This window comes from Notolepis coatsorum, assembly GCF_963971535.1.
Source record: "Notolepis coatsorum genome assembly, chromosome: 6".
NCBI classification, from domain to species: domain Eukaryota; kingdom Metazoa; phylum Chordata; class Actinopteri; order Aulopiformes; family Paralepididae; genus Notolepis; species Notolepis coatsorum.
In genome coordinates this window covers 160,953,683-160,967,323 of record NC_140170.1, presented here as the reverse complement: position 1 = coordinate 160,967,323, position 13,641 = coordinate 160,953,683, and the positions used below count along the sequence as shown (strand labels likewise).

Below are 13,641 nucleotides of genomic sequence, written 5' to 3'. Positions count from 1 at the left end.
CTGTGCTCAGTGGGGCACTGAGGCAGTGAGGCACAGTGATGCATTATAGTCTGATGGCTGCTGGAATGAAGGACTTCCTGTGCCGTTCAGTGTTGCATCTTGGGAGTCTTAGTCTAACACTGAACACCTCTACTGTACCTCTAATCTAAATGCTAGCGATTTTGACAAGTCGAGTCTGAAATCATTGAATTTGTGCCTCGAGTCTGACTGAAATCCAAGTGGTGTGACTGCATGGGGTCCACACCTCTGGAACCTTCAGTCGCTGATGTAACTGGGATGTAAAACCTTGGGCTGCTCAATAGATAATGAATGAGGCTCTGACTTTATGAGGCCCTTAAATATTTTTTGTGAGTTCTTACACCCAAAAACTGTAATTAAAACCTAATTTGGGAGCAAGAGCTCAAAACAACTTGCTCAACTGCTGATGTACGTTTTACAGTATGTTGTGTGGGGAACTACAGTATGTAAAGCTGCCCTTCTTGGCCAGGTGTTTCTTGGAGAAGAGATTATAATCCCAATGGGGCTAATCTGGTTAAATAAAGGTTACATTTTCGAAAATCATCCCTTAATAGGGGTCACCAGGGGCAAAGTCAGCTCTCAATGATTTTTCTAAATGTCCTACACCCCACACGGATGAAGAGATGATCTAATGTAATGACTGACAGACCGCTTAGCTGTGATTGATGACGGCCAATCAGGTTCCCACGCAGTAGACCATAAGATCACCCAGAAGCGTCTGTGGAAATCATTTTCATATTGTGAAATTCATACCCACTTTCTCCTCCTTTCCCAATGCCTTTCTCCGTTTTGAACCCTCCTAATCAAATACACAAGATGAATATGTGGTGGCCATGCGATTAGGTCCTGATAGTGTTTACCCTCTCCCTGTCTGCAGTACAAGAGGTTGCTAATGGGAAGTGAGTTATGGCAATAATAACCCAGCCTCCTTATAATAAGGTAATCAATTCAATCTTCTGTCAATTGGCCCGGATTAATGCTCCATCTTTGGTCCCTATAGGGTGCACCATAATTGAAGGTTTCTGCGATTATTGACTTACGTTGAGTAAACATCTGTTCTGTAATATTTTTTGTTGAGTGTGCACATTAATTATGATCGGGCCCTCCGATTAACAGAGTGCACATTCAGATGGAATATATGTGGATTTGGTTAGTTCTCGGAGCACGACTGATAAATGAGGTGCCCGCTATCCACCCGCCACCGCCAGCGATTACTTTTCACTGTTCCGAACCGCAGTGCCTCTCGGCAGGGGCTCCCCACCATACGTCTCTCTCCAGCGGCTCCCCGCCATACATCTCTCTCCAGCGGCAGAGCTGCCAGAATCCACTGTAGCGTTATAAAGCCACCGGACCGGGTGAGATCTGATCTTTCAGCCAGGGAAGGGATTCTTCTGTCAAAACATGAAATCGCTAAATCTCTATGGGCAGCGGTAGCCAAGCATACAGCATCTCTCTGGCACAGAGGCACAGAGAAAGGGCCCAGAATAATAGTGTGATAGCCCAATCACAACCGCCCACGGCTGCTTCACAGTCCAACTGTCTACTGATTTGTCCGTTCCCAGATTCACCAATGAACGGGTATGTGGTTTTCCCTCCACTGCAATAAGGATGCGCAATCAGTCCAAACCCCTAAGATAAAATACAAATGTTACCATTGACTGTCTGTTTCATTGTGTGGTCAAAATGTGAACCCTTATCTAACCAGATAAAAAAGCATTGAGACACAATCTCATTTACAATGCTGACCTGGCCAAGAAGGCAGCAACGTTTCCACAATGGTAAACACAACAAAAACATATAAAACACAGAGAACAACACAACAAAAAGCAATCACTACATTGTGCACATTTGGAACAATAAAAAATCAAGGTACGTTACTTATTACTACATGAGCAGCTGGTGGTAAGGACCTCAGATAACATCTGTTTAAAATTGGCTAAAGGAACAAGTGCCATCAGTTTGAGGCTTGACTGAAGGTCATTCCAAGACCAAGGACCAAAATAAAAAGGACTCCTCAGTCCGCACAGCAGGTACCTGGAACCGTATCCAGGCACAGGATCCGAGGTTGTAAGAGTCGCACACTGGTAACAATCGGGCACATATACAGTGGTAGTTTGCCTAAAAACCAGTGCTGCATCCTGCGCATAGTAAGTGAGGACCATCCAGTTAGGCTATACAGTGTGCAATGATGAGTCCTATAGGGTGTGTTTGATATACATCTCAGTGCAGCATGGTAGAGTGGGTCAAGTTTGGCCAAAACACTGGGACAGGCAAATCTATAGACAGTGTCACTGTAGTCAAGCTGGGGCAGGAATAAGCCGGAGACCAACCTTTTACGAGAAGAAGTTGAAAAACAACCTCCTCTTAAGCCCTAGCCCTATTTTTTGAAAATCCGCCTAAAAATACATACCTAAGTAATTGGAAGATTGCTCCACTTCTACAAGCATGTTATTGGTATCTAGGGACATCTATGGATCTCAGGGAATGTATTCCCAGTATCAGAAATATTGTATCTGTTACTAGGCTTGAGTAAATTGTAATGAACAAAAGGAGAATATCAATTATATTTTTATTTAAAAAATATAAATTTGTTTTGTCTATATTCGCCTGTTTCCAAATACATTTCCAAAACGAATATTTCACTTATAACACTTTAAACAAACGTATTGCTGAAAATATACACTACGACTGCTGTTTTGACAGGGTTCGGGTATTTACTCTTGGCTACATTTGAAGAAAAAGAAATGCAACATTACATTACATACAGTCTGTAGAGTATGTGAGTATTTTATTCGTTTTCAGTATTCACTGATCACTCGAATCCTTTGCTCATCAGGGCTGCCCCTCTTATAATATTGGTGTTCAGTCGTCTAGTCTAGTTACTCTAGTACATAGGTGTCAAACTCATGGCCCGCGGGCCAAATGTGGCCCGCCACGTCATTTGATGTGGCCCCCCAAGAGCTCTGGTAATGTTTTTAAACATTAATCTTGGGTTAAAAAATAGCGGCGTTAAAATAATTGTGGGTTAATGCGTTAATAAAGCTTTAACTTTGACAGCCTTAGTTATTACACATTCTTACACATACATGTATGTTGAACATCTGAGGTATTGATGAAGTAACAAAGGAAAAAAGCCAAAAGCACTTACTCCTCAGACATTCTTTGACAATTTTACAGCCCAAAATACAAAAAAGATCCAGGCGGAATAGGTAACAAAGGGTTGAAGAAATATTGTCTGAACTGTCAGATGCAAACTGGCTGTGTGACATAACCGAGCATCTCGCTCAATTGAATAAGAAGCTGTAGGGACGCAAACAAGTCCCACCCAAAACTTGACCAATATAGTTGTGAACTGAGACAACCCTTATTTTGTTATTTTTGAGTACAGTTACAGTGTGTTCATGCAGACACATAATAGCAATTTCATTACGAATTGAAAATGGTGGACCCTGATGTAAACAAGTCGAGAGTCTTTCTCTGGTCTGCATCCCCTTAACAATTGTGTGTATTGAGCTGTACTGTACTGTACCCATTCTGCAATCTGTTAATTAAAGTTAATTAAACTATCTTCCATTAGTTGGATGTATGGCCTCTGCAAGGTTGTGTGCAGCCATTTGTTTTTGTAACATCTGCTACATCTGTCCCACGTGTTCTTTGCAGCTCAGTTGTTAGTTCTGCCCCTCTTGACTGTGACAAAAAGGTTTTGTGAGGATTCGCCTGTCCCTGGACCTTTTTTCCCTGTCTACTCTCTTCACCAGCCCCCACCCTTGGACATTCTTGTTCCTCTACCTTCACACACCTGTTGGGAGTTTGCAATCAGGTCTGGAGAGTACTTAGGTTGCAGACTCCCCTCCAGTCCTTGTCGGGTCGTTCTGTGTTCTGGACTCTGTGTTCGTTCTGTATTCTGTACGTTACCATCACCTGCCGCGTCTCCGGCGTGAGACGACGTGCCAGCCATCACCACCTGTCGCCGTTTGCCTGGAGTGGGACACCGCCTTCGCTCTCTAATTCTCTACGGGAGGTTTCCAGTGTTCCCACTCCAGACGTCAAGCCGGCTCGCCATCGCTCCCGATTCCACGGGAGGAAGGCGTCTCTTCGTGATCCTCGTTCCTGGGGTGAAGCTCGCCGTCGCTCCCTATTATTTCAAGGGAGGATGGCGTGTACTCATCCCGTTCCCCTCGGACCCCGGCTTGTCGTCGCTCCCTATTATTCCACGGGAGGATGGCGTGTGCTCATCCCGTTCCCCTCGGACCCCGGCTCGTCGTCGCTCCCTATTATTCCACGGGAGGATGGCGTGTGCCCATCCCGTTTCCCCTCGGACCCCCTTTGTTCTGCGCTGCCCGTCTGCAGCATCCGAGGAGGATTCCTTCCTGAGCAGCAGAGCCCTACTCGGTGTAGGGACGGGAGGAGGATCTCCGTGCCCGGCCTCCGCTGTCGGGCCCCTGTCCCCGTGCCAGGCCTCCGCCGTCGTAACCCTGTCCTCATCCCTGTAAGCGGTCCTGGCCCTGACACTTAGCCCTGACACTTGCCCTGGTCCTGGCCCTGACACTTAGCCCTGGCCCTTAGCCCTGGCCCATAGCCCTGGTCCCTTAGCCTGTTCGCCTGTTAAAGGCACAGTGCCGCAGTTTCATATTTCATGGACTCTTGTGTTTTTCGTGTTCTCCCTTAAAGGGACTGTGCCGCTTTTTGTTATTTAATAAATATTGCCCTGTTTTGGCTTACTCTAATACCTGTCTTGTGTTGTGCGATTGGGGTCGGTTTCAAACCATAACAGACTTAATGTCATAGCTTGTATTTGATGATCTTCTTCTTTGTTATTTACTTGAATGGTTTGATCATTGATTAATGGAGTAATATGGGGTTCTGATAAACTAAAATTATTTGTAGGGATGCACCGAATGCAAAATTCTTGGCCGAAACCGATACCGAAAATAGGAAACGGTTGGCCGAAAACCGAATGCCGAAAGGCCGAAAATGATTCATAGAATAGAATTTTTTTTACCAATGTTGTTCAGCTACCTGATTATGGAAAAATATATAATTATGGCAAAACTTAACTTAAATAATAAATAATCACTATTATGGGTCCATAAAACATTTATTCAGCACTTCTGAATGCATACAGTACATTAATTCCAAGTCAAGTGCATTTTCTTTTCTCTGTTGGATAACTACAACAAAGTGCGTTTTGATTACGTCATCACAACAACACGCGTTAGGTTACAGGTTGTTTATGTTCTTTGACTTTCGGTGAAAAAACTCTTTCTGCCGAAAGCCGAAAGGCCATTTTTGGCCATTTTCGGCCGAAAGTTTTCGGCCACCGAAATTTCGGTGCATCCCTAATTATTTGTTAAAATAACATAAGCTAACATATATTTTTACATCTATACAAATGCATATGCAATATGTATAACTTGAATAAGTAATAAATACAGAAACAACATGTTTAACAATATGTAAATGAGTAGCTACATTTATTTTACATTACATTAACATTTATACGGTCTTTGGCCCTTTGAGTGCAACCATAATGCTGATGTGGCCCTCTGTGAAAATGAGTTTGACACCCCTGCTCTAGTTATCATGCACCCCCCGGAAATATACTTCTTTTATTTATTTATTTTTATTTTTTCTCCACCTGATTTTCTATGCTATTCCTCCCATCCCAATTTAGTCGTTATGCCAATTCCCCCCTCCCCTACCTGGTCGTTGTGCGCATGTTCCCCCTACTGGTTGGTACAAGGGAACCCTGAAGTCTACCACATGCTTCCTCCGACACATGCGGAGACAGCCAGCGGCTCTCTTTTCACCTGGCAGCGAGGACTCTCATTGGTGAAGTGTAATGCGTGGGAGGTCACGCTGCCTTCACCACTTCCTGCCTTTCGCTGAGCAGGCGCAACGCCAGATTACCACCCACGACTTCCCTCCCGCTAACTCAGCCAAACGAGTTAGTATGACGATCGGCCCAAGCCGCAGGCAATGCTGACTCCGGGAGTCGAGACTGCAGCCTCTTGCATTGGTGACAAGCTCAATCTCCGCTACACCACCCGACCGCCCTACGGAAATATACTTCTAACAAGGCTTTCTAGATTGGAAAACACTTGAAAAAAATGATAGGCTATGTTAACAAGAGTGTCCCATGTATCATTTATATGCAAATTAAGGACGCAATTATCAAAATATCGCAAAAAAATCTGTTTAATATATCTCAGCCAATATTGCAGATAACTGAACAAATGAGGTCTCTAGACCCATGTTTCGAGGGTCAAAGATCACAATAACACTATCCCTAGAGTGAACACATGTTTCTATGTCAGTAGCCTATGCAAATCTGTGCCGTCAATACAAAATAATCACATTTTTACCAATTAGTTGAGTACCTTTTCCTTACCTTTGCGTGGGGTATGTCTGGGAGTGTTGCATTTATTAGATTTTTTGCATTTATTTAATATGTTTTGGACCTTATGGTGACTTATTGTGGTGACCTTATGGTCACTTATTGTGATGTTTCTTCTTGACTTGTTTAAAGAAGAAGTGTACGGCCCATGGGGACATTAACGTGTGTTAACTTGTCATACATTTGATTTGATTTGATTTGAGTAGGAAAGCGGATACTATCATGCACCCCCTGGAAATATATTGTTAACCAGTGTTTCTAGATTGAAAGAAAATTGTAGAAAATGATAGGCTATGTTAATAATCTGTCAGAGTGTCCCATGTATCATTTATATGTAAATTAATGACGCCATCATCAAAAAATGAATGTCGCTATTTCAGCCAATATTGCAAATAACTGAACAAGTTGGTTGTCTAGACCCATATTTTGAGGGTCAAAAATCATAAGCATAATAAAACTATTCCCAGAATGATCACCTGTTTGTGGTGAGCTAGTATGCAAATTAGTGGCATAAAAAAAAGCATTTTTTCCCAATAAAGACACATCATATTGTAGATGACTGAACAAAAAAAGATGTGGACTGTTTTGAGGGTTAAAGATAGTAATACAATTTCTGAAGTGGTCACATATATCACAAGAGTGCTGCTTTCAATGCCATTTCTTACATAGGTCTACATGTATGTGTAATAAGGTAAATACGTCCTCTGTTCAGCATCTTTGCCAATGACAACTCTATTTCCCTGGGTAAATTCAACCACCAAACAAACAAGGTAAGAAGTTACCTCAGCTACACACAAATGTGGATGTCAGTTTTTGCATGGAACCAGTAACAGGCGTGTGTACTGTATGTGTGTGTGTGTGGTGGGGGTGCATGTGCGTGCATGCACAGATTGATGTACCCTCTTGCTGTGAGTGCATGTATGTACAGTATATGTTCTTGTGTGCATGCTCTCCAACCAACCAACCTACCTCTCTTCCTGCTCTCCAACCAACCAACCTACCTCTCTTCCTACTCTCCAACCAACCTACCTCTCTTCCTGCTCTCCAACCAACCAACCTACCTCTCTTCCTGCTCTCCAACCAACAAACCTACCTCTCTTCCTGCTCTCCAACCAACCTACCTACCTACCTCTCTTCCTGCTCTCTAACTAACCAACCTACCTCTCTTCCTGCTCTCCAACCAACCAACCTACCTCTCTCCCTGCTCTCCAACCAACCAACCAACCTACCTCTCTTCCTGCTCTCCAACCAACGAACCAACCAACCAACCAACCAACCAACCAACCAACCAACCAACCAACCAACCAACCAACCAACCAACCAACCAACCAACCAACCAACCAACCAACCAACCAACCAACCAACCAACCTACCTCTCTCCCTGCTCTCTAACCAACCAACCTACATCTCTCAATAACATAGCCTATCATTTTCTACAAATGTTTTCCAATCTAGAAACACTGGTTAACAATATATTTCCAGGGGGTGCATGATAGTATCCACTTTCATACTCAACTAATTGGTAAAAATGTGATTATTTTGTATTGACGGCACAGATTTGCATAGGCTACTTACATAGAAACATGTTATTGTGATCTTTGACCCTCGAAACATGGATCTAGACACCTCATTTGTTCAGGTATCTGCAATATTGGCTGAGATATATTAAACTGATTCTTTTGCGATGTTTTGATAATCACTTCCTTAATTTGCATATAAATGATATGGGACACTCTGACAACTTGTTAACATAGGCTATCATTTTTTTCACCTTTTTTCCAATCTAGAAAGTCTGTTTAGAAGTATATTTCCGGGGGGTGCATGATACCCCCCTCTATCTACTAGACTAGTACTATTTATTTGTTCACGTGAATCCATTGATCGTATTGATTAGGACAAGGGTTGTATTTTTTTTCTCTGATCAGCTGTGAGGGAAAGTCTCTGTGTGTGTGTGTGTGTGTGTGTGTGTGTGTGTGTGTGTGTGTGTGTGTGTGTGTGTGTGTGTGTGTGTGTGTGTGTGTGTGTGCGCGTGCGTGCGTGCGTGCGTGCGTGCGTGCGTGCGTGCGTGCGTGCGTGCGTGCGTGCGCGTGTGTGTGTGTGTGTGTGTGTGTGTGTGTGTGTGTGTGTGTGTGTGTGTGTGTTTCCCACAGTTAATATTATTGGGTGAACAAGAAAAAGATGTTCAGCCTATTGTAATGAGCCTGCTGTGTTGTCATTCATCCGTGGGTTTCAGGGACACCTGTAGTAAAGGAGAGGGAAGAATGGGAGAAACAGCCCAGTGCTGCGGTTGTTAAATTGCTCCGTTCTCCGCTTGTCATCATGCATCAACATGACAGGCGTCAACTTTTTTTTTATCATCTTCATTTGATGATAAAATCTAAATGATGAAATGATGAAAGCCAAGACTTTGTTTATTTGAAATCAGATGAAAACCCATCCTTGCCTTGTATGAAGCTAAGCCTTTCTTTCATAATCTCAGTGAAACAGAGCACGAGGGAGGGAGAGTTCTGAGTAGGACCAGAGTAGATTGACAAGTGTTCGCTGCTAGCTTGTCATCATGCCTTTACAAGCTTCAAAACTGTATTCATCATCTGAATCTGGCGAAAAGAGTTTGATATTCTGAAAGCCAAGACTTATTTTAAATTTAAAATCAAACAAAACCCCAAAATGATCAAAAATCAATATGTTGACATGAATCCACGTTTATCTAGAAATGTGACTGATTTTGATAGAGCACATCACATAGTTGTACTCAGTGTGTATAGTAGTACTCAGTGTGTATAGTACATAGTAGTACTCAGTGTGTATAGTAATACAGTACATAGTAGTACGCAGTGTATATAGTACATAGTAGTACTCAGTGTATATAGTGCATAGTAGTACTCAGTGTGTATAATATATAGTAGTACTCAGTGGGTATAGTATATAGTAGTACTCAGTGTATATAGTACATAGTAGTACTCAGTGTGTATAATATATAGTAGTACTCAGTGTGTATAATATATAGTAGTACTCAGTGTGTATAGTAGTAGTACTCAGTGGGTATAATATATAGTAGTACTCAGTGTGTATAGTACATAGTAGTACTCAGTGTGTATAATATATAGTAGTACTCAGTGTGTATAATATATAGTAGTACTCAGTGTATATAGTGCATAGTAGTACTCAGTGTGTATAATATATAGTAGTACTCAGTGTGTATAATATATAGTAGTACTCAGTGTGTATAATATATAGTAGTACTCAGTGTATATAGTGCATAGTAGTACTCAGTGTGTATAATATATAGTAGTACTCAGTGTGTATAATATATAGTAGTACTCAGTGTGTATAGTACATAGTAGTACTCAGTGTGTATAATATATAGTAGTACTCAGTGTGTATAATATATAGTAGTACTCAGTGTGTATAGTATATAGTAGTACTCTGTGTGTATAGTATATAGTAGTACTCAGTGTGTATAGTATATAGTAGTACTCAGTGTGTATAGTACATAGTAGTACTCAGTGTGTATAGTACATAGTAGTACTCAATGTGTATAATATATAGTAGTACTCAGTGTATATAGTAATATATAGTAAATATGGTATTTGTACTCAAACACTGTACTTAATTAAGTAGAATTTTGAGGTACTTGCACTTTACTTGAGTATTTTAATCGTATGCATCTTTGTAATTTGACTCCACTACATTTGAAAGGAAATATTGTACTTTTTACTCTGCTACATTTATCTGAATCCATCAATTCCTAGTTTCTTTGAAAAAAAAGCTTGACATGGCAAAACACGATGAAGACAATGTACTTTCATATTTGAAGAAGCGTGCCAACTTCAAGAGGACGTCGTCAGAACCAGCATATCTGGACCATACAGTACCACTTTAACCTTTAAAGAGCTCAGTGGAGCAAGGATTGCACATTCCCAAGCAAGGAAATACAAGGACGTGATATCAAATTACTTTTACTTTCACCAGAGTGCACATTTATTTGGGTATGTCTACTTTTACTTGAGCAAGGCAACTGTGTACTTCTCCCAGCACTACTGCAGACCCTGTTGGTGGTTGTGTGGGTATGGATTGCATGAATATTTCAAAGACAGACAGAGAGAGAGAGAGAGAGAGAGAGAGAGAGAGAGAGAGAGAGAGAGAGAGAGAGAGAGAGAGAGAGAGAGAGAGAGAGAGAGAGAGAGAGAGAGAGAGAGAGAGAGAGAGAGAACAGATCTTCCCACTTTCCTTCAGAGTAATGCATCTCTCTCTGAGGGGAGGAAATCAGAAGCGAGAGAGAATGGGGTCAGGCCAGGATATTGAACCGGGCTCGCAGACGAGTCTGAATTTCAGGATATCCATGCCGACGTGAAACCACAAAATTAAATTCGGTGCAATTGAATCCCCCCCATGCTCTCCCGCTCCCAAAGCCTCGCATCCAAACGAGCCCAGAGAAGAAAAATCAATAGTGTGTGTATTGATATTAATGTTGGGCATTATGCTTCCTAAATGAAATCATAGCAGCAGGGAAGGGCACGGGGCTTTATTAACAACATGCACTCAAATTGAATTACTATCTCGCTCCATCTCTCAGGTGGCCTTCCTCCAGCTAAGCCTAATTGATGTGGACCTGTACTGCGGGCTACTGTTCCTGGGACTCCTCCCCTGGACTTTAAATGGACGGAGTGAGGAAGCAGATGTCGACGATGGCCGCTGGTAAGACGTTGTACACGGTGGCACCGCTTGACCGACAGCGACTGAAAGGGGAACTGATTCAACCGAATCTTCTTCATCTACTTCTTTCTTTCTCTCCACACACAAGCACACATGAACACACGCACGCACACAAGCACACATGAACACACGCACGCACACACACACACACACACACACACACACACACACACACACACGCACGCACGCACGCACGCACGCACGCACGCACGCACGCACGCACGCACGCACACACACACACACACACACACACACACACACACACCCACACACACACACACACACACACACACACCACACATTCTGCACTCTCTCACACACAAACACACCACATGTCACTTTAAACACACAAGAAAATGTCACTTTAAAGGAAAGAAAAAGGGTTAAAAAATTAAAAATAAAGACATAACTGGATGTTTTTCTATAGTATAGTTAGGATAGCATAGTGACAGAGTATAACTGTATATTGTATAATAGTGTACATATCGAAGCGGGCATGGCCACCTTAATTGCACTATATGTCTGGTGTATGTATGTGATGAATAAACCTCTTGGATCTTGAATCTTCTCTACTGTGTGGGCATAAATATGGCAGCCAATGCCTTTGGTTCATTCAATGTTTCGCTTTGATATGAATTCCGATTGAAAATGACTTGCTAGCTTGAAAACTTCTTCCCGAGGCAGAGAAGTTGTGCTGTGGGTTTGATCTTTTCATTGAACATAACCAGCAGGTTCAGAGTCCTCCTCCAGACGAGACCAGCAGAGTCCTCCAGACGAGACCAGCAGAGTCCTCCAGACGAGACCAGCAGAGTCCTCCAGACGAGACCAGCAGAGTCCTCCAGGAGAGACCAGCAGAGTCCTCCAGACGAGACCAGCAGAGTCCTCCAGACGAGACCAGCAGAGTCCTCCAGACGAGACCAGCAGAGTCCTCCAGGAGAGACCAGCATAGTCCTCCAGACGAGACCAGCAGAGTCCTCCAGGAGAGACCAGCAGAGTCCTCCAGACGAGACCAGCAGAGTCCTCCAGACAAGACCAGCAGAGTCCTCCAGAAGAGACCAGAGTCCTCCAGGCGAGACCAGCGGTGCAGAGTCCTCCAGAGGAGACCAGCGGTGCAGAGTCCTCTAGAGGAGACCAGCGGTGCATAGTCCTTCAGACGAGACCAGCAGAGTCCTCCAGAGGAGACCAGCGGTGCAGAGTCCTCCAGACCAGCAGTTCAGAGTCCTCCAGAGGAGACCAGCGGTGCAGAGTCCTCCAGACGAGACCAGCAGAGTCCTCCAGATGAGACCAGCGGTGCAGAGTCCTCCAGACCAGCAGTTCAGAGTCCTCCAGGCGAGACCAGCGGTTCAGAGTCCTCCAGGGTGCAGAGTCCTCCAGATGAGACCAGCGGTTCAGAGTCCTCCAGATGAGACCAGCGGTTCAGAGTTAATTGGTTAGACTAGAAGACTTTATTTGTCATGCAGTTTAACACACACACACGCAAGATGGGCGACCCACAGGAACACACACACACATGCACTGAGTCGCCGATGAAATGTCTCTCTGCACTTTTCCCATCCCGTTGTCCTTCCCCCCATGGGCAGCCGAGAGCAGATAGGGCGTCAACGTGAGCCGCGCCCCGGGGACCAATCCAAGTGCTCCTGTCCGTCTTCGTCAAGGACGCCACAGCGTTAGCGATCTGTTGTGCATGTTTTTCCATTGGGTTTATCTTATCGGGGGGGAAACCCTTGCGAGCACGGGGAGAACATGCAAACTCCACACAGAAAGGCCTGGGAGATACCCCACCTGAGTACCTGGCATCATGGAAACCTGGTCCCCAAGCGGGAATTGAACCCTGGACCTTCTTGCTGTGAGGCGACAGTGTTAACCACTACACCACCGTGCCGCCTTCAGGGTGCAGAGTCCTCCAGATGAGACCAGCGGTTCAGAGTCCTCCAGGCCAGACCAGCGGTTCAGAGTCCTCCAGATGAAACCAGTTGTTCCGAGTCCTCCAGATGAGACCAGCGGTGCAGAGTCCTCCAGGCCAGACCAGCGGTTCAGAGTCCTCCAGATGAGACCAGCGGTTCCGAGTCCTCTCAGATGAGACCAGCGGTTCCAAGTCCTCCAGATGAGACCAGCGGTGCAGAGTCCTCCAGGCCAGACCAGCGGTTCAGAGTCCTCCAGATGAGACCAGCGGTGCAGAGTCCTCCAGGCCAGACCAGCGGTTCAGAGTCCTCCAGATGAGACCAGTGGTTCCGAGTCCTCCAGATGAGACCAGCGGTGCAGAGTCCTCCAGGCCAGACCAGCGGTTCAGAGTCCTCCAGATGAGACCAGCGGTGCAGAGTCCTCCAGATGAGACCAGCGGTTCAGAGTCCTCCAGGCTAGACCAGCAGAGTCCTCCAGACCAGACGGTGGACAGTTTGATATTCAGAACCTCTCAATAACTCCAAGAGAGATTGTATTGTTGGCGGTTTGAGTAGTTTTACAAAAGGCGCTTTCTCCCATATTTTGGTATGGAAATGTCCACAATTGGG

The 13,641-nt window shown here is 44.2% G+C and overlaps 1 protein-coding gene across 1 annotated transcript in view; it reads left to right on the top strand.

Annotated features, from left to right (window-relative positions):
* LOC311229714 (dynein regulatory complex protein 11-like) overlaps positions 1-12,276 on the top strand; it is a gene marked incomplete at both ends in the record, with an annotated part of 151,851 nt that extends 139,575 nt beyond the window's left edge. Inside the window, one exon of the mRNA XM_084315789.1 lies at positions 11,863-12,276. Coding sequence (XP_084171915.1) covers positions 11,863-12,276 — 414 coding nt within the window. The remainder of the gene's footprint in view (positions 1-11,862) is intronic.
* Between the last annotated feature and the right edge of the window lie 1,365 nt (positions 12,277-13,641).